The 25,181-nt window shown below is 37.6% G+C and overlaps 1 protein-coding gene across 3 annotated transcripts in view; it reads left to right on the forward strand.

Moving 5' to 3' along the window:
• MARCHF6 (membrane associated ring-CH-type finger 6) overlaps positions 1-25,181 on the forward strand; it is a 74,000-nt gene that overhangs the window by 20,903 nt on the left and 27,916 nt on the right. For 2 of the 3 annotated variants that reach the window (XM_081325922.1, XM_081325924.1), the window contains exons 3-16: positions 1,798-1,871; positions 7,493-7,636; positions 8,707-8,779; positions 10,667-10,835; positions 15,422-15,614; positions 17,427-17,488; positions 18,484-18,516; positions 19,401-19,452; positions 20,260-20,318; positions 21,225-21,305; positions 21,630-21,698; positions 21,833-21,907; positions 22,784-22,918; positions 24,528-24,647. In XM_081325922.1, coding sequence (XP_081182048.1) covers positions 1,798-1,871; positions 7,493-7,636; positions 8,707-8,779; positions 10,667-10,835; positions 15,422-15,614; positions 17,427-17,488; positions 18,484-18,516; positions 19,401-19,452; positions 20,260-20,318; positions 21,225-21,305; positions 21,630-21,698; positions 21,833-21,907; positions 22,784-22,918; positions 24,528-24,647 — 1,339 coding nt within the window. The remainder of the gene's footprint in view (positions 1-1,797; positions 1,872-7,492; positions 7,637-8,706; positions 8,780-10,666; positions 10,836-15,421; positions 15,615-17,426; positions 17,489-18,483; positions 18,517-19,400; positions 19,453-20,259; positions 20,319-21,224; positions 21,306-21,629; positions 21,699-21,832; positions 21,908-22,783; positions 22,919-24,527; positions 24,648-25,181) is intronic. The other variant, XM_081325923.1, reaches the window with a different exon arrangement.

A 25,181-nucleotide genomic window follows, 5' to 3' on the forward strand; every position in this document is an offset into this window, starting at 1 on the left:
AACGGAGACCTGCCGAGGTTTGGGGATGTTTGGGGAGGCGCCCAAACCTCCCCAAAGGTCGGCAGGAGGAACGGAGACCTGCCGAGGTTTGGGGAGGCGCCCAAACCTCCCCAAAGGTCGGCAGGAGGAACGGAGACCTGCCGAGGTTTGGGGAGGCGCCCAAACCTCCCCAAAGGTCGGCAGGAGGAACGGAGACCTGCCGAGGTTTGGGGAGGCGCCCAAACCTCCCCAAAGGTCGGCAGGAGGAACGGAGACCTGCCGAGGTTTGGGGAGGCGCCCAAACCTCCCCAAAGGTCGGCAGGAGGAACGGAGACCTGCCGAGGTTTGGGGAGGCGCCCAAACCTCCCCAAAGGTCGGCAGGTCTGCGCGGAGGAACGGAGACCTGCAGAGGTTTGGGGAGGCGCCCAAACCTCCCCAAAGGTCGGCAGGAGGAACGGAGACCTGCCGAGGTTTGGGGAGGCGCCCAAACCTCCCCAAAGGTCGGCAGGAGGAACGGAGACCTGCCGAGGTTTGGGGAGGTTTGGGGAGGCGCCCAAACCTCCCCAAAGGTCGGCAGGAGGAACGGAGACCTGCCGAGGTTTGGGGAGGTTTGGGGAGGCGCCCAAACCTCCCCAAAGGTCGGCAGGAGGAACGGAGACCTGCCGAGGTTTGGGGAGGTTTGGGGAGGCGCCCAAACCTCCCCAAAGGTCGGCAGGAGGAACGGAGACCTGCCGACGAGCCGCGGCCACACAGGGTATTCCTGTGTATTCAGGCTTGCAAAATGGCGGATCGAGCCTCTGCTGGCGGCAGAGGCTTGCAGAACGGCGGATCGGCTTATACTCGAGTCAATAACTTTTTCCAGTTTTGGGGGGTGAAATTGGGGGTCTCGGCTTATACTCGAGTCGGCTTATACTCAAGTATATACGGTATCTTGGCCAGAATCAAATTGTATGCTTGGTGATTTCTCTGGTGTAGCATTAGCTATAGAAGTAGTTTTTAGTGGGATGTAAAAGCAGTAGCTTGTTACTACAGAGGAATTCATTTTTTAAAAGAAAAATAGTCATAACACTATTCATTTTGATCCTCTATTTTGCTGGTGTATTCGTTTAAATATTTATATTTATGTCATGCCCTGATTTGTTTATTTTATTAATTTAACTTTGCTTAAAAATTTTAAGCCGAAAAAATCTAGTTTGCCTAAATGGTCTTTCTCAAACTGTAGATGAGTAGCAATGTTCTTTTAGGGAAAGTAGTGACTTTCTCCTTGCAACCCTGCCACAAACACCATTGTTGTTTCAATTCATGAACACTGAGGTTTGCCAAGGCAAAAAAAGACCCTTGAATGTTACTTTGGGGTTCTTTGGGATCTCCTGGAGTATTACACACCTTGTTCTTGGGATAATTTTGGTTGGTTGATGGATTGTATCATATGACTAGTTCATATTTATTCAGAAATATTGAAGATTCAAATAGGTTCACAAGCCCATTTTTAAATTCATACTGGTTCACAAACCTTTTTTTTAAGCAGCACAGTATCTCAACCAAAATGTCTCAATCATTTATATTTTAAAAAATATTTAAGACTTTGGTTTAATCAGCACTGCCCAGTGATTTGCTTATGCAGTTCAAGCACTCATTAACAAAAGTATTCGAAGAAAATCAGCATTTATAATTAAATTATAAAAATATAAATTAAATTATTATAATTTACATTTTATTACTATTTTCCTTTTTAAAATTTTTAGATACTTTCTGAATTTTTGAACATTGTTTTTTCTAACACTGTAAATGCATTATTACCATATATTTTAATTGCAGCTTAGTCCAGTGGCTCAAACACAGCAGAAAAGAATACTGTGAACTATGTAAACACAGATTTGCTTTCACACCAAGTAAGTATTTGACATGAATATGTACTATTTTGTACATGAAATATTTATTCTAATATTTATGTTTCTTGTCAGGGATTATTTAATCAGATTGGAAAATTCAAATAATTGCTTCCAAGAAATGAAATTACACAAGTGTTATAATTGGCTTCATTTCAACCAAGTCAGTGCAGTCCTTTGGGATAAATGGTGTTACAGTGGTACCTTGATACTTATCATTAATTGATTCTGGAAGATTCAATGAGTATCAACAATGATGAGTACCAAATTTTTCCTAGAAGGAATAATAGAGTGAGTCACAAGGCAGCTGACACTGACAAGTTCTGACTTGTGCATTGAGTACGAAACAAATGATGAGTACCAGGACAAAAGTTTCACATAAAAATGCATTGAGTACCAAATTAGATGAGTTTCAAAGCAGTTGGGTACCAAGGTACGACTGTACTGCCTTGGCTTAGCTCAGGGAGACAGCACATACATGCCAAATAATTCTCTTTTCAAACAATCTTTCTGCTACGAAATCTAGTTTTCTAACATGTAGTATGTGATATGTCACAAAGATAAAATTTGCTGAACACTATGGTACTTACATAAAGAAGTCATACTGGCTTTAACCAGTTTATAGATTAGAGTAATAATTCAGCCATTAGATATGGTGAAAATAAATTAAGTTGTAATTACTTCATTTGCAAACTTCAAGTTCATTATGATGGGAAATCTTGAAGAAATACTACCATATTTCTCCAGGGGAAAAATGCTGCAAGGGAAAGAAAGTAAAAGCAAGAGGAAGGGCAAGAGGAAAACAGAAGTTCCTTTTTCTTTATTTCATTCACAATATATTTGATTCAAGAACATTTGAACAGACCAGAAACAAAGTAATCATGATTTCTTTAGTCAATTCGTGATATATTTGCTTCTAGTTTTATCAGTCTTCAGATGATATTCTAAGCATCTAAGCAGTTTAAAACACTAATTTCTTTGCAGAAAAGTCTCTTCTTTTGATATGTACTTTGTATTTATTTTTTCTTCTGAGTTTCTATAGGTCTTTTTCTATAGGTTTCTATATATTTTGCTTTCTTTAGTGGTGTATATGTGTTGTCTATTTCACGGGCATTTTGTGAAGATACATATGTAGGTTTGGAGGGGTTTTTATGGTGTATATGTGTTTTCTATAAAGATCTGAGAGGCTGTTTATGTTCTTTAAAAATAAAGATAGATTTTTTAATGTAGATTCTTATGTTTAGCATTTATGTAGTTTTCAGAGAATTACTACAGGTAGTCCTCAACCTACGACCACAAGTGAGCCCAACATTTCTCTTGTTAAATGAGACATTTATTAAGTAAATTTTGCCCCATTTTATGACCTTTCTTCCACTGTTATTAAATGACTCGCTGCAGTTGATCAATTAGTAGCCCAGTTGTTAAGTGAATCTGGCTTCCCCATTGACTTTGTTGCTCAGAAGGTTGCAAAAGGTGATCTCAGGACCTTGGCACACAGCAACAGTCATAAATATGAACCAGTTGGCAAGCATCTGAATTTTGACCACATGATCACGGGGTTGTCGCAAAGGTCGTAACCGTTGAAAAGTCACATTTTTCAGTGCTGTTGTAAATGTGAACGGTGACTAAGGGAACTGTTGTAACCTGTACTGTTAGGTGCCTCTGTGGAAGATGGTCCAAAAGTTAACACAACCCCAAGTTAAAGTTTAGGGTAATCTGTAGACTAATCACCAAGGCCATTTGCCTTTTTACTGCAGGGTTTATTTCAATGATTTGGACTTTTCTTTTAGCCATTCTTTTGTGTTCTTAGCAGTGAATCCTAGATAGTTGTGTAGAAAAATAGTCTGCCTGTTAGGTAAGTGTGATAATTACTCTTGGGAAATGGTTATTCTGTTTTGCTCTGTTGTGGCAACTATATGTTTTGGTGTGGTTTGATGCTACATTTAGGTGCTTAAACAAGTCACAGTTAAACAAAACAAGTACTATCTGGTTTACATGCAATTAGGCCATAGGCTTTTCTTTCTTGATTCTTGAGCGTGACTGGCCCAAAGTAACCCAGCTGGTTTTTTATGGCTAAGATGAGACTAGAACTCACAGTCTCCGGTTTCTAGTCTGATGCATTAACCACTAGACCAAATACCCAGATTTATTAGTTTTGTAGTAGAGAAGTAATTTTGGCTTCTTTGTGAAGCTACTAAAAAACCAGAATTCTACAAAAATAGGAATTTGAAACTAGCACATTTTTGAAAATGAAATATTTAACTTTGGTATTACTATAACTCAAGTTCTTGCTTCCTTTGAAAGAATAGATAATCTGTTAACAGGAGTGCACGATAGCTCAGTGGTTAAAGATGATAAGTGGGATTGAGACCTGAGCATTGCACGACAAAGTGAGCTCCCATTACATGCCCAACTCCTGCCAACATAATACTTTGAAAGCATGCAAATGCAAGTAGATAATAGATACCACTTCTGTGGGAAGGTGACAGCGTTCCACGTGGCTTGGCATACAGTCATGTTGGACACATGACCACCAAAAGATCTTTGGACAACGCTGGCTTCCTCCACTAAGAAACAGAGATGAGCACCACCCCCTAGAGTCGGACACAAGTGAACAGGGGAAATCTATACCTTGTAACAGTCATATAGATTGACAAGCAATGAAAGGAAGCACAGATAATAAAAGAGTAAAAGAATTGGAAATGTTTATCAACCCTAAATACAAATTGCACTTTCTGTAACATCCTGCTATATATCCTGCTGTCTGTGACATTTCCCTCTTGGCAGCGGGCAAGTTTGTTGCAGCATGAGAAAACCGAAGAGACCTACAGAATCAGAACATTTGTGGTATTCATAGAGATCTTCTTTTCCCTCACAGTTTATTATTCTAAGCTATAAATTGGTTAAAACTTACAAGACTGATTTCTTTGGTCAGAAACCCATCCCCCCCTATTTTGAGTCAGTGAAAGGACCATATTCTGTGAGGACGTGTTTATTTAGTGCTGTAGGTCCATGTTTAATCCTACATCTCCGTATAGGGCTATGAAAGATTTCTGTTTGAAACTTTGGAGAACTGTTGTCGCTCATTATTAACAATGCTGAATTCTGTGTACTATCAAAGTATAGGTAGCCCTCAACAACAGTTCATTTAGTGAACAGGTTGCAACAGCACTGAAAAAAGGGACTTATGACGATTTTTTCACCCTTACGATCATTGCAGCATCCCCATGGTCACACGATCAAAATTCAGACGCTTGGTGGCAGCAATGTCCAAGGGTTGGGTGAGATCACCTTTGGCAAGCTTCTGACAAGCAAAGTCCATGGGGAATTCAGATTCCCTTCACAACCGTGTTGCTAACTTAACAACTGCAGTGATTCACTTAACAACTGTGACAAGCAAGGTTTTGACAGGCAAAACTCACTTTAACAAATGTCTCACTTAGCAACAGAAATTTTGGACTCAATTGTGGTCTTAGTCGAGGACTATAGCTGATGAACTTTGCTTATATTACCCCATAACTGGATGACCTGCACTGAGGGAGCAAGTCTCCCAGATCGACTATATAAATATTTTTGGATTCTAAATGGATACAGTCAGAAATGAACTGTTTATAAAATACAATGCAATACTTCTCAGAGTATTACCACTTTGGAATAAATACAGGAAAAGAATCAGTCCAGACATATTTCTTCCTTCATTATGAATATTTATTTTCATGAAGAGGAAAGCATAAAGAGGTTCACTCAATAGAAGGGCCCTGGCAGCCTCTAGATCTCTGGGATCATTTTATTGATGCTGAATTTGCAACAAGTAGAACTCAGAATTTCTGAGTAGAAGCAATCCACCAGCCTCAGCTTTCAGAGTAGCTGGATTAATCATAGAGCAGTGCTTCTTAAACTGCTTGACTACTATTTTTTAAACTGAAAACCACTATTATACAGAATGCAAGAGCTGCCTATTAATAAGACAAAAATAAAATGTTTTGAGACTTTCTCCTTGCAATGGTCAAAATCATCTGACCTGTATTCAGTATCTTCAAATAAACACTCCAATTTTTTTTTAAAAAAAAACTACCTGCAAAGGGACTTAATGAATTTGAAAACTTATGACACAAAATTCAGAGCATTTGCTGGGCCTTATTTATAAATTCTTGGTGAAACATGACTCAAATTGAACTAAGTAAAAATTGAAATAGGTGAAGAATTTAGGTAAAAAAATGATATATAACAAAAGAATTTCAGTGGAGAAAAAGAATTAAATTCATACTGGATGTTGTGCTTGGGGAAAACTAGTGTAGGTTGTTTTATCATTGGTATATTATTCCATTGTTGCTAAAATAGTTCATTCTCTGCATATTGTTGGAAGTGTAATGAGCAGGTTGGATCATTTCCATATTTTGTCGCAATGTTGTAAACAATTTTGAAAATACTTTATATTAGAATGTTATAAAACATTTTTCAATTTTAAAAGCTGAATTTCCCTTCCAACTTACTGTTATTTTATTTAATATTAGTAAACTATTTAATATTAAAAGGTAAAGGTTCCCTGCACATGCGTGCTAGTCGTTTCCAACTCTAGGGGGCGGTGCTCATCTCCGTTTCAAAGCCGAAGAGCCAACGCTTGTCTGAGGACGTCTCTGTGGTCATGTGGCCGGCATGACTAGACACCAAAGGCGCACGGAACGCTGTTACCTTCCCACCGTAGTGGTCCCTATTTTTCTACTTGCATTTTTACGTGCTTTCGAACTGCTAGGTTGGCAGAAGCTGGGATGAGTAACAGGCGCTCACTCTGTTACGCGGCACTCGGGATTCAACCTGCGAAACTGCCAACCTTGTGATTGACAAGCTCAGCATCCTAACCCACTGAGCCACCACGTCCCTACATTTAATATTAGTGAACTGCAAAAATATACTGGCTTTGCACATGGGAAGTGCTACAGGGATATTCTGTGGTTTCTATTGGAAAATAGGCAGTTTCTTCTGTTGAGGAATGGCTAATTAACCTCCAGTAGTGCTGTTCCATGTCCAAAATAACGTATTTCAAAAGTAAACCTGACACAGAACTTAAATTACGTTGGAGACTGATTTTGGATTATAAATCTCTATATACAAAGTTACATCCAAAGTGTGGATTTCTCTTAACATAAATTCTTTGAATCGAAGCTACTGTTAATCTTACCTGTTTTAAACTGTGCTAACTCTTGCTTTTGATATTCATGTATTACTTGGCTTTTAACAATGATTTATAATTTTTAAACTGATGCAGTATATTATCTTACTGAAAACTAATAAAATATTGGAAATGTTAATCTAATGCTGATAAATTCCATTTAGCCAGTTGATGCTTTAATTTTCTTTCTTTTTGTCCCCCTGCCCTCTTTCTCCAGTTCCTTGTGTGCAATTTTTTCTTTTTCTTTTCCTATGTAAAAATATAGTAATAAAAAAACTTAACTCTGTAATTCACTTAATGGTCCAACTTAGTATAAAGAACTTTCTGATGTGATTTTCTCCCCATTAATTTTAGCCATTCTTTATTTTGTCATGTACATTATTAAGAGCCGTTCTGTTATGTGTTGGTTCTATTAAAACCATATAAGTTACATGGTTTTCTCCTTTTTTTAAAGTTTATTCTCCAGATATGCCTTCTCGGCTGCCAATCCAAGACATATTTGCAGGGTTGGTTACAAGTATTGGCACAGCAATACGATACTGGTTTCACTATACTCTTGTGGCCTTTGCATGGTTAGGAGTTGTACCTCTTACAGCATGTAAGTATGTAATGCAATGAACAAACATAGGCAGTACAAGGCAGTAGGAAAAGCATATTTTCAGTTGGCTCTCGGGAAGTGAATTCATCAGCAAAATCAGACCATACATTGCAGAAAAGGCAATTGCTAGGGTTGCGTGCACAATTCTTCAAAGATTAATTGATGCACCCTTAAGCGTTACTAGTGCTTGCACAAAGAACAGGGCCACACTTAAATGTGTTAAGCTGCCTTCTAAAGCATTCCAGAATATTAGGTTTACTCTGGGGTTGTTGGGTTTTTTTGGTAGCTTTCCTACCATAAATAATGGTAGTGAAGACTATTTTTTATTTTAGGTTTTTTGTCCTGTCTTAATTTTTAAAAATAACTCAAGGTGGTGGTTATTCCTAATACTGCTTCCTCCTCCTATTTTCCCCACAACAACTGGGTAAGATGAGATGGGCTGAAAGAGAATGTCTGTCGCAAAGTGACCCATCTGGCTTTCTTTCCTAAGACGCGATTAGAACTCAGGGTTTCTGGTTTCTAACCACTGGACCTGGTATCTTAACCACTGGACCAAATTGAGAAAGCAGCACCTTGTCATGGGCTGTTGTTCCATTCAAACCACTATCAATTTTAGTTTTTGTTTTGATTTATCTATATAGAGCAGCTTAAGCTCCTGTAAACTAGTTATATACATGTTTAATTTTCGTATACTATGTATGGTCCCAGAAACTTCAAGGGCAATTTTCTGTTGTTCATTGAGTAATAATAAATAAACCTAAAGGGAATAAGTTGCCAGGTGGATAGTCTGACATGATTCATATTTCCTTAAGTATCTTAAGTGTTCAATTTTGGAACATGGCATAAATACAACTCAATCCAAATTTAAAGGGTGAAGATTACTGTGTGGGAAAGCATATGTCTTGCTCTTTTTAGCTTGAATTGGTTCATTTCCTCAGATATGCTGTGAGATTTGCCATTGTTAGTATTGGTTAAGATAACCCTGAAGAGGCTGCCAAATATACTCTGATCAGTTATATTTTGATAACATTTACTAATCAGGAATTTTATTTACTTTCTCTGCTCTTTAGGCCGTATCTACAAGTGCTTGTTTACTGGCTCTGTGAGCTCACTACTGACGCTGCCGTTAGATATGTTATCAACGTAAGTATTAACAAAAAAGTGTGGTTTTTTCCCTTATCTCTGCTTCTAAATTGCAGGCCACTCTTCTCTTTTATGGACTGTTATGTCATTTGTATACGCAACAAATGGGTGGTGAGGTGTTACCCCCCGTTGATAGGGCTCGCAACTTGGGCATCCTCTTGGATTCGCGACTCAATTTTGAAGACCATATAGGAGCCGTGACCAGGGGGGCTTTTGCCCAGGTTCGCCTGATGCGCCAGTTGCGACCCTATCTGGAACGAGATGCCCTACGCACAGTCACTCATGCGCTCGTAACCTCCCGTTTAGACTACTGCAACGCTCTCTACATGGGGCTGCCCTTGAGGACCACTCGGAGGCTTCAGCTGGTGCAGAATGCGGCCACGCGAGTTGTGATGGGGGTCTCCCGATACTCCCATGTAACACCTCTACTCCGCGAGCTGCATTGGCTCCCGGTTGCCCTCCAAGTGAGATTCAAGGTGCTGGTGATGACCTATAAAGCCCTAAATGGCTTGGGTCCGGGATATCTGGGGGAACACCTGCTGCTGGCATCAAGCTCCCTTCGTCCAGTGCGCTCTCATAGGGAGGGTCTTCTCAGGGTGCCACCGGTAAGAGATTGCCGGCGGACGACACCCAGGGATAGGGCCTTCTCAGTGGGTGCGCCTGCCCTTTGGAACCAGCTGCCAGTGGAGCTTAGGACTGCCCCCGACCTCCGTTCATTCCGCCGGGACCTGAAGACCTGGCTCTTCGAGCTCTCTGGCCCAGGCTGAGAATTTTAATTTTAATTTTAACTGGGGTTTTACTTATTCAGGGACGAATATAATTTTTTTAAATTTGTTTTTAACTTTTGTATTTTTGCTTTTAATCACCCTGTAAACCGCCCTGAGTCCTTCGGGAAAGGGCGGTATATAAATGTAATAAAATAAAATAAAATAAAATAAAGTATCCTCCTTGTGTAATTCAGTATAACATTGTTGCTACACATTCATTAAATGCAACTTACACTATGAAATTTCACTATTAGCTTTGTATTATTAGTAGAAAAGTATATGAACATAATATTTCTTTGGTTTGAGAAAAGCATATTAGGCTTCTTTGCCTGCAAATGCAGCAGAATTCTTCAGTTCTCTCATTATATAGCCCCCCCCAACATAAAACCCAGTAAATTAATGCTGAATATCAATCTTAATTTTAATCACACTTTAAAATATTTTTACTATTAATAAGCCACATTAATAGGTTGTGGCAGAATATCAGACCATTATTTTAAATTATAAATAAAGTAAAAGTCAGACTTTAAGCATTAAACTGGATGTTAAAAATCACTTTAGTTTAATCTGAAAATGTTTTTAAAAGGAAATTTTATTTAATAATGCTGGAGTCCAATAATATGGGAAAAATACCTGCAATGATTTGCGGTCTTAATACCCACTGGGAAATATCAATATGAATTATGTTACTTTAATATTCATTTTATAATATAATATTTTATAATTTTGTGTTCTACTGTTGTAAGTTGTCCAGAGTAGTTCCACAGTAAGATGGACGGCAAATAAGTTTAATAATGAATAAATACATTTTAATTATTTTAGAAAATTAATGGCTAAGCAGTTCTTTTAATTGGTATGATAGAACCTTAATTACCATGATTATTAATATTAAATATAATGAGATTCTGGAGGGAAACTTGCTAATAATGACTTTTATGCAATGGCAGACCAATTTGTAAGGAAACAGATAGAATAGATTGAAGCTGAAATAGTTACAAGCTACCAAAGTATGTTTTTTTTTTGCCTTATGTGTGGCTGATAGTAGAAGCAATCAACAGCAGTGATTTCCACTAATAGTTATGTCAACTATTGTATAATGTGTTGGATATCTCTTCAACAGGGAGAATTTATTGGCAGACTGTTTGCAAGGTTGTTTTGTTGTGACATGCACACTCTGTGCGTTTATCAGCCTTGTATGGTTACGTGAACAAATTGTCCATGGAGGTGCACCACAGTGGCTAGAACAGAATCAGCAGCAAGCCATTAATGGTGTTGGGCAACAGAATGAGGTAATATGCAGTAACTTACAGATTGAATTTTTTTCTGATACATGTAAGACTTTTCTCTCTCTTTCCTATCTTTAAACACCTAAAAGTGTTTGTGAAGCATGTTGAATCCATTCATATAATCTATTGTCTAAAGCATTTCTTTTCCTGGGACAAGCTTTATGACTTGAGCTTAATCCAAAGAGTGGTATGTTTATAATGACATTGAACACTGATGCTTTATTCCTTACTTTTATCATATGTCACAGAATGGCTATGTTTAGCCATACTACTAAATCATGGTTTAGCATTATAAGAATGAGCTTCAGTAAGCACCTTTATGAACTACCTACTTCCGCTGTTGGGAAAACAACTTCAGCTTGCAAACTGGAGCAAGCTTGTAGCTAGGTGGCATTCTATCTATAGCTTTCACAATGATTTACAGAGTGCATTATGATATCAAGTGTTGAGGTTTCCAATTCATGCCTGAAGTGATCAACCATCTTTCTTCAGCTAACAATACTTCTTCAGTCTTGTTAGACGCTTAAAATTACTTGTCATGATCCAGACACTGAATTAAATCTTCATAGCCCTTTTTGATTTTGGTATAACAGATGAACAGCTGGTGTCTTCAACAATGTAATGAACTCTTGTTCTAGCCTGTTGATGACTCTTCTTACTGACTTCATATGGTTTTTGAATACCATTTATTGTAGACTGGACTTGCCATCTGGGCCATTCCACCAGCAGTTAAAACACCTATGGTGAACAGATTGAGAGCTAAATAATCAGTCACAAAGTTTCAAGCATCTTGTCCACATACTTAACCTACAATTCCTGATCCCTCGGAATTGAATGTCCCACTTGAATTGGTTTCATTCATGAAACTATCATAGCAGGCTCAGGCATTTTCTGAATGATGTTATCAGTCTCAGTCATACAAAATAGTTTTACTGTATGGGCATTTAAAGATGCAACAGAAGAAGCAAAAATATTATCCTTTATTGAGAAGCAAAATATGCTGCTGTGCTGTTCACATACGTAATCAGATGCTCTCATACACATTCATTTTTCTTAATGGTGGCTTCTCAACCATATATTTTCCAGCCATTGTTCAGCATGTTTTATCGCCTGCTGTTTTGCTGCATATTACAATGCCTTAGGGTCTGTATTACATTGGAAAAGACACTTGGAAGAAAATGTGTCAACAGCTTGTGTTGTTACTTTGGCAGCATGACTAAGGCCTCAACAGGATCACCTATGATAGTTACGGAAAATCTCCAGTCCATCTCAGAAATTTATTGGTTTCCATAAATCTTTCCATAAATAATGGGTAACTATTTCAAGTGGTCCCTTACCTTTGCAGGAGGAGAACAGTTACTGTAAATTTCTCCCCTGGCATAGAATTTATAAAATCCATCATTGTCATGGCACTTTCCCTTTCCCATCCCTCCAAATTCTGTTGATACTAAGTAGAGCACCAGGGTGGGAAGAACTAGGTAAGATTATTCCCTTTCAGTTCCCCAAACTAGGTCTCAGTAAACCCAAGTTGCCAGAGTAGATTGGAGGACTGAAAAACAGATCCTGCAATTATCTTTCTCAAGTGACCCATTCTCCCATGAAAGTCATACCTCTTTTAGCCTACCATTTCCTCTGCAGAATCTTTCTTACTTCTCTGCTCTTCTAAGACATTTGATGATGCCCAAGAATAATGCTGTGCCTGCTACAGGGAGTCCGCCACTTCTGAATGAAATTGAACCTGGAAATACGTTTATATATCATTGCAGTCATAAGTCAAGGTGTCTCATGACCAGACTTGATTTTTTTTTGACATTTTTTGCAGCAGTCATTAAGTGAATGCTGCAATTGTTAAGTGAATGCTGTAATCGTTCAAGGAATCCATTTCCCCCAATGGGTATTTTTTGCCAGAAACTGGAAGAAAATGTTAGAAATCGGCAAAAACTATAGCAAATCTCAGTCAAATGATCTTGGTACACTGCAAACGGGTGTAAAGGTGAGCCAGTTGGAAGTGCCCAAAATCACTTGACCGCAAGGGGAAGTGTGGCTGTCATAAATTCAAAAGCAGGTTGAACGTAGCTCTGAGGAGGTCCATTATCATTTCAAATGGTTGATAAGCAACCAGTTGTAAGTTGAAGACTATCTGTATAACAAAACTTCATTAAAATTATAACTGAGAATTCACATTAAACTAATAAATGAAGTTAGAAATGATACAATTTATTTTAAAAAATTCAGTTCACCTTATGGGTGGGATGTGTCTTTCCTCTGTCTACCAGTAGCCTGGCGGTTTCTATGCAGGAAAAATCTTATTATACAATGTATCATTGCCAATATCAGGGCTAAGCCCTTATCCAATCAAACTAGCATTCATATAGCACACTCATATTTCTAAAGAGTAAAATTTTGCAACTAACTAACTTTAGAGCTTCTAGCTGTTAAAAAGATACGTAACTTTAATCTCTCTGGCCAGGCATTTAAAAAAAAAAGTAAAGTTGCCAGAATGTAAATTTAAATAAAATTCACATCATAAGAAGACATGGTCTGAGGACTCAGTTTCTCTTGATGCCTGTAGATAATTGAACATATTTCTAGAACTGCTAAGAGGAAAGCTTTGAAATAGGCTCTAGAGAAACCCCACCATAATTTAAAATAAGGGAGAGAATATAAATATATTTTTGGAAAGAATTCTGAACCCTAGCTGTTACAAGTTATACACTACTAGGCCAAAAATACCGGATTAATTTTTTCTTCATTTACAGTTGTTTATTAGTCAGCGATAGACAAAGCCTAGTTGTATCTGTATGTTACCTTAGTTGTATCTGTCATTTCATTCTCTCTTCTTATTTAGAGAACAATGTACATATCTGTTCCATTTGCATAAGAGTTCCAGCAGAGTCAGATTATGAAGTTGGTTTGTTTCAGTTATCATAGATTACAGAGGGCTTGTTTCAATTATCAGATTGAAACCTTAACAACCTTAACAACTTGCAACAATATGGACTTCAACTCCCAGAATTCCTTATGCAGCCTGACCATTGTTGAAAATTATACAAATGGAAGTTGCCAAGACTGGTTTTCCATCTATTAAAAATATTGTGCTTATGAAATTAAGACTTCCCTCCCAATGTATTTTAATGTCATATAACAATGATGTGGAATCTAGGAAGAGGCTTTCAGTCTTATAAAACTTTTAAGATTTCAAACAGTTGGATTGGTGATATACGAAAATGCATCTACTATATAATCCAGAATTTCTACATTTGAGGCTTGGTTAACTCAGCCTTTATCAGATTATGGTTATTTCCTCCTTCGGGTCTCAGTTTAGCATATTGTTTTCTAAGAAAGGAGGGACGCGGTGGCTCAGTAGGTTAGGACGCTGAGCTTGTCGATCACAAGGTTGGCAGTTTCGCGGGTCGAATCCCGAGTGCTGTGTAACAGAGTGAGCGCCTGTTACTTGTCCCAGCTTCTGCCAACCTAGCAGTTCGAAAGCACATAAAAATGCAAGTAGAAAAATAGGGACCACTATGGTGGGAAGGTAACAGCGTTCCGTGCGCCTTTGGCGTCTAGTCATGCCGGCCACATGACCACGGAGACGTCCTCGGACAAGTGCTGGCTCTTCGGCTTTGAAACGGAGATGAGCACTGGCCCCTAGAGTTGGAAACAACTAGCATCCATGTGCGGGGGAACCTTTACCTTTTACCTTTCTAAGAAAACCACCTACTTAAAAGTTGTCAGGAACCTTTTGATATACTGTATATTCATATACATTCTTACTCATATTGTAGAAGGGAGTTTTGGAGTTACATCATCTTCCTAGTACAATTAGTGGGCTATAGGGTTCTCTTTCCTGCAGCCTATACTCAGCTGATTGGTTAGGTTGCATGGAACATGACACCAATGTATGTAAAATAAAGAAAGTGGGGACATCTGAGGCCACATACAGTCTAGATCTAGGAACTACTATTCATGCTATAGATCAGAGCTGTCAAACTGCTGGCCCATGGGCCGGATGCGTCACGAGGAAGCTGCGCCTACCCCAGCTTCCGGCAAGGGGAAGAAAGTCACAATACATTGCGACATGTCATGTGACGTGGCGAGTTTGATACCCCTGCTATAGATGGAGCTTTAGAATAGCTCTGTGCTGAAGTTTTAAGAATTTCCCTATAGCAACATTTGTTTTTCACCTTAATGTTCTCTCGGAAGTACAGGATTTCCTTTTTTTTTTCTCCAGTTCAATTAAGTGTTGATCCATTGGTTGCAGCAGGAATTAACCAATTGGTTTGTTACCTGAGCCTGACATTTTGGGCTGAGAGAGAGTGACTAGTTCAAAGTCACCCAGCTGGTTTTTAAACTTAAGGCAGGACTAGAATTCATGGTCTTCTGGTTTCTAGCCTGGTGCCTTAACCACTAGACCAAATCAGCTCCCACTTGGGTCTGAAGTATTAAGACTATTTCTATAGCAGCAAGACTTTGGTAAAAAGAAGTTTGCTTCTACATTTGCTCTTCAAAATATTTGAACAATTTTCATAGACAAAGTACAGCACAACATCTTAGTCCAACTGAAATTTTGTTGATTTTTCTGCATTCAGGCTCAGGGTGTAGGAAATGCTGGCGCTGAAAATGCTGTACTTGTTCAGCCTGTGGACCAGCCTGCTGAGAATGTAGTTGTAGGTGAAAATCCAGAAATTCTAGAAGAACAGGCAGATGATGAAGAAGAAGACAATGAAGATGAAGAAGATGTTGTAGTTGAAGATGCAGCAGATGGAAACAATGGAGGACAAGGTGTGCTGATTGCTTTTTAACAACTATATATTTTGGCCCATTTATTTCAAAGGTTACTTTCTAGGGGGGAAAAAATTCTAAGATTACTAAACTATGTTTTTTCTTCAGATCATGTAATATTAGTAAACAAAACAATTAAAATTGCATCATTTTGTGCAATTTTGTGCAGTGTATAACAGTAATAGCTATACAGCAAGTACAATGAAGTTTCAGACTTCCCTGAATTGAGTAAATATAATAATTATTCTATTGGATTCTGGTAAACAGCTGACCATATCTGCCTAAACATTGAAAACATCGCCTTTCCAGTTACCAAAATATTTGTATGTCTTTACATGTTATTATAACATGACTATCTAATTGTACAGTTTGTTAACCTACATTTATTTGGTATTTTTTTTTGCCAATGTCAGAACTGTGTGCTGACAGTTTACGGTTGAATTTATATAGGGACAGGGCCCTAATCACACACTATCTGCATGCAGGCATGGACCAGGCAGATTATATCTGGACATAATAGCCTCTTAGATTAGCTGGAGTCAAATTATATAAGACTGGCTACATCAAAAATAGCATTTTTAAATTGGACTTGGAAGCTGTTGATAACCAGCAATTGAAGAATTGGTATAACATTTATAGAGCACCCGTCACTTACTGGTAATAGTAGCTTTTCAGTCTTATGTTCCAACTGTAGCTTATGAATTTATATTCCTTTATAGACCATAATGCAGTACAAGTGATGATGATATGAATCGCTATAGACTGAGCATCCTGGTCAAAGCTTCCAATCCGAGTTTCTATCTCGTTTAGTGGAAGTGAGGATCATTTTCTTTATTGGTAAAGCAACTCTGTCCAGAACTAATGCTGGAATATTCACGGATCAGGATGTTTTTTGGATAAACAGTAACTTTTGTCTTTCTGAGGTTAAATTTTAAGTTTGTTTCTATCCATGTGGACCCTCACATCTTCCAGACACCAAATTCTGCCCCAGGCAGGGATAGACTCCATCTGCTCAATTGCTCCCCATCTATAAGCACTGAGTGGAACCACCAGTACACTGACCTCATGGTGATACTAAAGGATGTGAAGTAGTCTTAATAGAAACAAGAGGGGGAAGCTCCCATCCTCTAGGTCCCACTGTGGGTCACAAGAGTACTGCTTCTGCTCTGTACTTGGGCTTGAATCCAGTCTGAAAAGTCTCCAGATAATCCATGTCATCAATAATTCTCTGCAGCTGAAACAGGACATTTTCAACAGCTTTCTCCCCGAAAGGATAGTTGGAAATAGGATGATAATTCTTCAATAGGGCTGGAAAGAGGGATCCCTTCTTCAAGAGAGAGACTGTTCTTCCAAGGCAGCTGGCACATCAATAAAGGAGAATATTTGTAGCTCAGGGTTGAAATGAGGGGATCCTTGCTCCTCTCTGAGCTTGGTTGTTTTCTTGCAGATGTTTCATTAATCCAAACCGGGTATGGGTAACATCGTTAGTGCTAGTGGCATATCCTCTGTCCAAGATGAGAAAGTCCAGCTTCTTGGATCTAATCATCCGCATACCCCTTTCCTGCCTAGATGAGCAAGAAGTAAGGGCCCAGATCACATATACAGTAGCAGTGTTTATAGAACAGACAATCCTTTCCAATTCCTTTGTTTCCAGGAGCTCAAACATATCCTAGATAACATCACAATATGTTACTCAATCACCACACCAGTACTGTCCAAGCCTGGGGCAAATACAAATAGTGTTCTCGTTGAAGAATATAGCATATTATATATATATTTTTTCCTTTAACAATATTTGGATACTCTGTGCAGATGACATGAATTGGAACGCATTGGAATGGGATCGAGCAGCAGAAGAACTTACGTGGGAGAGAGTGAGTATGGCCTATAAGTTTGGAAATAGTTTTTTTCCTTGTAGCATATTACAATTGATACAAAATAACATTTAATAGAAATAAACCGCAATTTGGGGGAGAGAATATTTTTTGGTAACAAAGGCATATTGAAAAGAGAAAATATACTTTGTAAAAATTCCTGAAACAATTTAGAGTATGAAAATTGCAAAATATAACTTTATAAAGTATCCTTTTTCCTTTTACTATTTCTCTAATTCTAGTTCCTTTTTGAAGCTGCTTTTCCAGTTGAATATGGCAATAAAAGATACACATTTCTGTGATACTTTGTAAAAATATTATTAATCAAAACAAATATTTATTATGGTCAGAGACCAGCATATATTGGCTACTCATATTGTACTAATTCACAGTGTTTGATCCACTAGTATAATGTGTGAACTCAGCCATTTTGATTTATAAATTATAATTAATGGTTGGGTATAGTGTATCAAAGGGACGTGGTGGTTCAGTGGGTTAGGATGCTGAGCTTGTCGATCAGGTCGGCAGTTTGGCGGGTCAAATCCCAAGTGCTGCGTAACAGAGTGAGCGCCTGTTACTCGTCCCAGCTTCTGCCAATCTAGCAGTTCGAAAGCACGTAAAAATACAAGTAGAAAAATAGGGACCACTACGGTGGGAAGGTAACAGCGTTCCGTGTGCCTTTGGCGTGTAGTCATGCCAGCCACATGACCACGGAGATGTCCTCGGACAAGCGCTGGCTCTTCGGCTTTGAAGCGGAGATGAGCACCGGCCCCTAGAGTTGGAAACGACTAGCACACATGTGCGGGGGAACCTTTACCTTTACCTTTTATAGTGTATCAACCCACCTGGTATGTCACTTTTAATCCACTTGTAACTTTTGCACCTTTCCAACAAGTTGAGAACAGGTTGGGAAATAGCAGTTCTTTAAAACTTAGCAGCCTCTTGAATGCTATAGTCTATGTTAGCTAATGTTCAAAATTATCTCTTGTTCATAGATGCTTGGACTGGATGGTTCCCTAGTTTTTTTGGTAAGTGAATTGTAATGGTGTTTGTTATTATTGAATCCAAATATGTTAAATGTTTGAATACAGTGTCAAGTAAATATACCATCTACTTTTTAGAAATGCCAAGTTTTTTTAAAAGAAAAGTTTAATAGTTTGTGTGACATTTACTGCACGGGTAATGTGTTGATTACACAGCATATTTAATACCTACTACTTCATGAACAGCATTGGTTTCTAGTGTGTTTCTGGGTGCACTTCACCTTTAAAGCCCTTCATGGTTTGGGACTAAGTTACCTGAGGGCCCATCTTCTCCCAGTTGTTTCTACCTGTCCATTCTGGTCCAGCAGGACAGGCATACTCTGGGTCATGTCAGCCAAGGAATGTTGGCTGGTGAGGACCAGGAGGTATGTCTTTTTCTGCCTATTGCCTGCCCTCTGGAACATTCTCCCTCCAGTGATTAAGAGGGCCCTGCCTCTGTCAGCCTTTCAGAAGGCCTTGAAGACCACCTTATATGCCCAGGCTTGTGTGAAAGGGTCCATTTCCTAGCTATGCTAACATATATGGATTATAATAATCCTCAATTGTTGTATGTATTTACTTTTTCTTTTGGTATGGTGATTGTAACTGCTTTTAATTAATTTTATGATTGTTTGCCACTCAAGAGTCACTTGTTTGAAATGGGCAGCCATACAAATTGAACAAATAAATACAGTACATTACACCTTTCTCTTGATGACGTGAATGTGCACCTTTCTCTTGATAATGTGAATATTGCAGAAAATCCTACATTGCATTGTACAAAAATTAGAAAAAGAATTAGTGGCAGAATGACAAGAACACAATGTAATATAATATTGCTTATCAGTAAGTTTTGTATGGTTACTTTTCATTTTTCCCCACTTCTTCAGGAACATGTGTTTTGGGTGGTATCATTAAACACACTTTTCATACTTGTCTTTGGTAAGTTACTGCATTTTCAGTTATTTCAGAATAATTTTTCATATGGTACAAACTAGGATAGAGCTGCATGAATTTTAACTACTAATTATGTGATTTTGTTAGGAAAAGAAATAGCTTTTTTCATGATCCTTAAAGAAGATTGACTCCATAGTGGCCCTGCATGCAATTTAGTGACGGCATAATTGTAATTTTACATATGGCCTCAAATGTTTTTTTTAACCCAGGAGTGTGCTCATACCATTACTTGTTGCATCTGATTTTCATTCTAATACATTATAATCCATACAAACTGAAACTGCAGAAAAATAGTTTTGCTGTGAAAACTAATCATTTTGAAGCTACTTTTTACAAAAATCTATAAAATCCAGACAGTATCCATCAAACTTTGCTTTATTGAATATTTTCACCCAAATATAATTGGTCCATACAGAGACTTGGGCTCATGGCTTTTGTTGTCTAGAAGGGGCTGATAGCTTTCATTTCTGCTTTTAATTCATCATGTTTCTGAATGAAGAACTGTGGTTAATTGTAATTATGGTCAACTGAATTCTGAAATTGACTTGTTTTAAACCAATTACAGCTAATCATGACCAGAATTGTTCAATCCAATAACAAAACAAGACATAGGCTGAAAAGGTTTTTGAGCTTTTCATTTGCATTAAATTGTTATTTAGCATAACTTGGGCCATGCTTATATAGCACATTCTATAAACCCAATTATTTGCATCCATTTATTATCAAATGGTTAGTTTTAAGATGTATATTCATCAGAAAGAGTCATCTGACACCAATTTCTTTCTCTCCTAGCATTTTGCCCCTATCACATCGGTCACTTCTCTATAGTTGGACTTGGCTTTGAAGAATATGTAAGTGATTCTGTTAATCCCATAGGAGTTTTACTTGTGAACTGAATCGTCCTGGTTTTTGATATTTCCTGTTGAATAAAGGAAGGTTGATTTTTATCCGGTGTGTTGGATTTTTATATAAAAAAAACCCAAGCACAACTTCCACCAAGAACATAGGGAAGGAATGTATCTGTGATTTCTTTAGTTTTCCTTTCTGCAAAAACTGTGATATAGGTGAGAGAGCACCCAGTTTTTCTCATAATAGATATTTTTCAGACAGCATTTTCTGTCCCTCTCATTCAGCAGAAGCACACAAGATAAGAAAGCAATGATTCCTTTTTGAACAGCCAATAATTCTCTTCAACCCACAGTACCTGCACATGCCAGGAAATTTGGGAAAGGGTAGCGACAAACTACGGTATGGCCAGTGGAAGGACATTTCTACCTGATCAGAATCTCTTTCACTGAGCTACTAGTATGAGTATGATTATTGGTGGTGAATCAAGTGAATATTGATTGGGATTTTCAATCCAGTTTGCCCTCTGCCGTAGGTGTTCAGTGAATGATTTGAGGACACTCGCTCTCTTTCAGCCCAACCCACCTCACAGGTTTCTTGTGGGGTGGGAAATAGGAAGGGAGCACTGTGTGTGCCTACTTGAGTTTCTCTACAGAAAGGGCAGGATATAAATCTAGTCTCTATTTATAACTGTTTGATTAGTCTGTCATAGTTAAGTAGTTATGTAATGTTCAGTCAGCTAAAATAATAATAAATATCAGCATCATTAGTGTTAAAATTTAATTAGGAATGAAATGCACATGTAACAGAAAATCTGATGGTTGATTTATATTGTACCACAAAATGTTTTATAGACTTCTTACAAAAGTGGTTTACTTGATGTGTACATGCTGTGTGTTTTTGGTTTTTAGGTTCAAGCTTCTCACTTTGAAGGCCTAATCACAACCATCGTTGGCTATGTGCTGCTGGCGGTCTCGTTAATTGTCAGTCATGTATCCTTTTAAATATTTGCATAAATCTTAACATTTAAACATTGGTTGATCTCTCTACTATATTCCCAAGATGTAGCAGATTTTGCTTTATCTCTTTTGAGGTAAATCTCCTTGAGATAGAAAAGATCAATTAATTGTATTCCATTCTTAGATTATTAGCATCAGGCTCCCTCTGTAGTAGAGTGTTTGAACCACAGCCTACTCTGTTTATGTGGGGTTTAGAATGTCCTGTTGACTGTAATGATTTCCTGTGAATTAACAGCTTCAACCATAAAGTAATATTAAACTATGAAATATACCTATTTCTTTGACCATATTATATAGGGTGTAGCTGCGCTTGTAAAATTTCAGAGATCACGTCGCTTGCTTGGTGTGTGCTACATCGTTGTCAAGGTAAGACAGTCTTAAAAATCAGGTATTTATTAAAAATGAATCTGTAGGCAGAAAGTTATGAAAACAAATACAAATTAAGTCAATATTCAGTACTTGTGAATATGCAAACAACTATCTGACTTTTTATTTTGCAGGTGTCCTTATTAGTGGTGGTAGAAATAGGTGTTTTTCCTCTTATCTGTGGCTGGTGGCTGGACATTTGTTCGCTGGTAAGATTAGTATTTTGGGGGAAACCATTGCTGTACTTTGTTTTGCAGGGACAATTTTGCCTGAGAGAAGTTATACAGGTAATCCTTGACTTACAACAGTTCATTTAGTGACCATTCAAAGTTACAACAGCACTGGAAAAAGTTACTCATGACTATTTTGCACTTATAACTGTTGCAGCATTCCCATAGTGTCATGTGATCAAAATTCAGATGCTTGGCAACTGGTTCGTATTTATGACGGTTGCCGTGTCCCAGGGTCATGTTATCATCTTTTGTGACCTTCTGACAAGCAACTTCAGTGAGGAAACCAGTTTCACTTAATAATCTTGTTACTAACTTAACAACTGCAGTGATTCACTTAACAACTGGCAAGAAAAGTCGTAAAATGGGGCAAAACTCATTTAACAAATGTCTCACTTAACAATATAAATTTTTGGGCTCAGCTGCGGTTATAAGTTGAGGACTACCTGTATTTGTAAATTGGAATTTAATTTTTAGATTTTGTTTATTGCTAGATATTGAAAATTATTTATTACTATAGTTATATAAAAACATTTATTTTTCACATACAATGAAGTGCTGAAATGTTCTATGAAAAATAATTGATAGGCCATCCAGTATCATAAAGGAAATTCTACAGGTGTTTTCTTATGAAAACATGTAAAGCAGGGTGTCAAACTTGCAACGTCACGTGATGTGTTGCAACTTTTTCCCCATCGCTAGAGCTGGGGTGGGCGCTGTTTTGGCATGACGCATCCAGCCCATGGGCCGGCTGTTTGACACCCCTGATATAAAAGGTTTCATGTTTTTGTCATTTAAAGCTTAGTTACTCCCAGATTGAAAGGCAGAAAAAAATCATTGATATCTTTTACATAGGAAATGTTTGATGCTACTTTGAAGGATAGAGAATTGAGCTTTCAGTCTGCTCCTGGCACTACAATGTTCCTACACTGGCTAGTTGGAATGGTATATGTCTTCTATTTTGCATCCTTCATCCTCCTCCTGAGAGAAGTAAGTATTGAAAATATATTGAAAACCTAGATGTTAAATGGTAATAGTTTTCCACATTGCAAAAATTTATTGGATGTTCAAATTAATTTAATTCAAAAATTGAATTTTCTTTATAGAGGACAACTATTATTTCAGCAACAAACAATCTGAGTAAGCCTTTCATGACAGAATATATTGGGTTCAGGAATAATCAGGCTAAATACTATGCAGATTTAATTATGTAAACCAGTAATATCACATTCAGTTGAACATTTTCCCAAGTCAGCTTATGTAAGATGAATAAAGCAAGAAAATCCTAGCCTGCAATTTTACACTTTGAAAAGAAAGGGCATAGTAGAAAAGGGGAGGAGAATGGGGGGGGGGGACCAAGCTCATAGACAAATTTTTAAATTGCCAGATGGAATGGAAGCAGTTTATAGAGCTCTAAACTAAGTAGGATTAGTGGTTCAAGTAGAGCTAGCAGATTATATACATGTACTGGATTTGTATTTATTTAAATTTCAACTCTATATTTCTTTAAATATGTAAGTCACGGGCCTTTATACAAAACTTCAGAGCGAGACTCACTAATAGTATTATTTCATATGCACATACGGTACATTTTCATGGGCTACATTAGACATTAAAATATCATAACACAGTATAAAATACCCATAACACCTGCATAAATAAAATTTTACAAATGTCTTTTAATTTAGGAACTATCTTAATTTCAACTGGAATTGGGTACTGCAGCTGAAAAGAATGGATTTTTCCAACATCATATTACCCTAAAAAAAAGAATAATTTTAAGGTCCTTTTTAAATATCGGAAGATCAAACTCTGAATGTTGGTCAAGTTTGGGAGATAGTCAAATTCCCTTCATAATCAATCGCCCATACTTTTAAAGCTGCCATGTGGAAAAACAAACCCCACATGTTGAAAAATCTAGATGATATGAGAGAAAAAGTACCACTTTGTTATCAGTGGTTCTTTCCCCACCCAATTAAATATAAATGACAGTGAAGCAAATAACCAGATAGATATTTAGGCACACTTCTAGAAAACTATGGAAATGTAAGAGTTTCATTGTGAAGAAGTCCAAACTTTAGCGTTCCTGGGAAGGTTATCGGTTGGTCCAAGATCAGAGAAACTACAAGACATGAATACACAGAATCTAAGTTGGATAGATTGATCTCATTGAAGAGCTGCCAGCTAGTGGTTATCTTCTTCTTGCCTTGATTTGAAGAAATACATCAAGTCAGTCTGTTCAGCTTTCTGAAGTTTGTGACTCATTCCGAGACTATGTCTGCTCAGGATTGGGATATACAACATCTGACACAACTGCTCCAGATGTTTCCTAGTGGAGTCAGCCTCAGCTGTTTGAATGCTTCCCAGCTACTGAAGATGACATTCAACCAGCAGGCTTTTCACATCAGAATCATCTGACACCCTTTCGTAAAACATTCTATCTTTGCTTAGCAGCAAAACTGGCTCACTTGTTTTCAACAGATTGAGGGGGTTGGTATAAATTACATTGAAAATTTATATGGAACATTACAGGTTTCTAAAATATTAAATTATTAGAAAAATAATTTCAAAACATTGAAGTGTTAATTTTCCTTTTCAGGTACTGAGACCTGGTGTCCTCTGGTTTCTGAGGAATTTAAATGATCCAGACTTTAATCCAGTTCAAGAAATGATTCACTTACCCATTTATAGACATCTCAGGAGGTTTATTTTGTCAGTGGTAAAGTTACATTTCCAGTTTCTTTGTATTGTTGTTATTCTTATTGCAACAAATAATTGTGCATTCAGATTTTTTTTATAATTAAATGTTTTCCCCCTACACTCAAGATGTCAACTCACAAACTATAATTACTCTCAGGTTTTAATAGACATTTATGATACCTTTAACTTTTGTCATATTGAATCTATAAGAAATTTAAACCATAAATAATGGTTTTTAAATATGTGTTTATTACCATCTTTTTGTAATATTCTAAGGCAAAGTGTTCTAAATCACCAGCAATCTGGTTCATTTTCGTCTCTTACATAAATAAAAGCTGTCATAGATAATTTCAGTTTTTTCTATATAATCCACATCTGTAGGTTATGTAACTATGTATACACTACATTGACTTCTTATTTTTTGTGTTCTTTAATGAGTAGTCTCGCATTAAGAGTAACTTTTTTAATTAAGGGAACCTGAGTGTGTTTTCAAGGTCAAAATAGTTATAGTTGAACTCTCTTGCTAGTTCATAAATATGGCTATGTGTGAGCA

Source organism: Vipera berus (genome assembly GCF_964194415.1).
Source record: "Vipera berus genome assembly, chromosome: 3".
NCBI classification, from domain to species: domain Eukaryota; kingdom Metazoa; phylum Chordata; class Lepidosauria; order Squamata; family Viperidae; genus Vipera; species Vipera berus.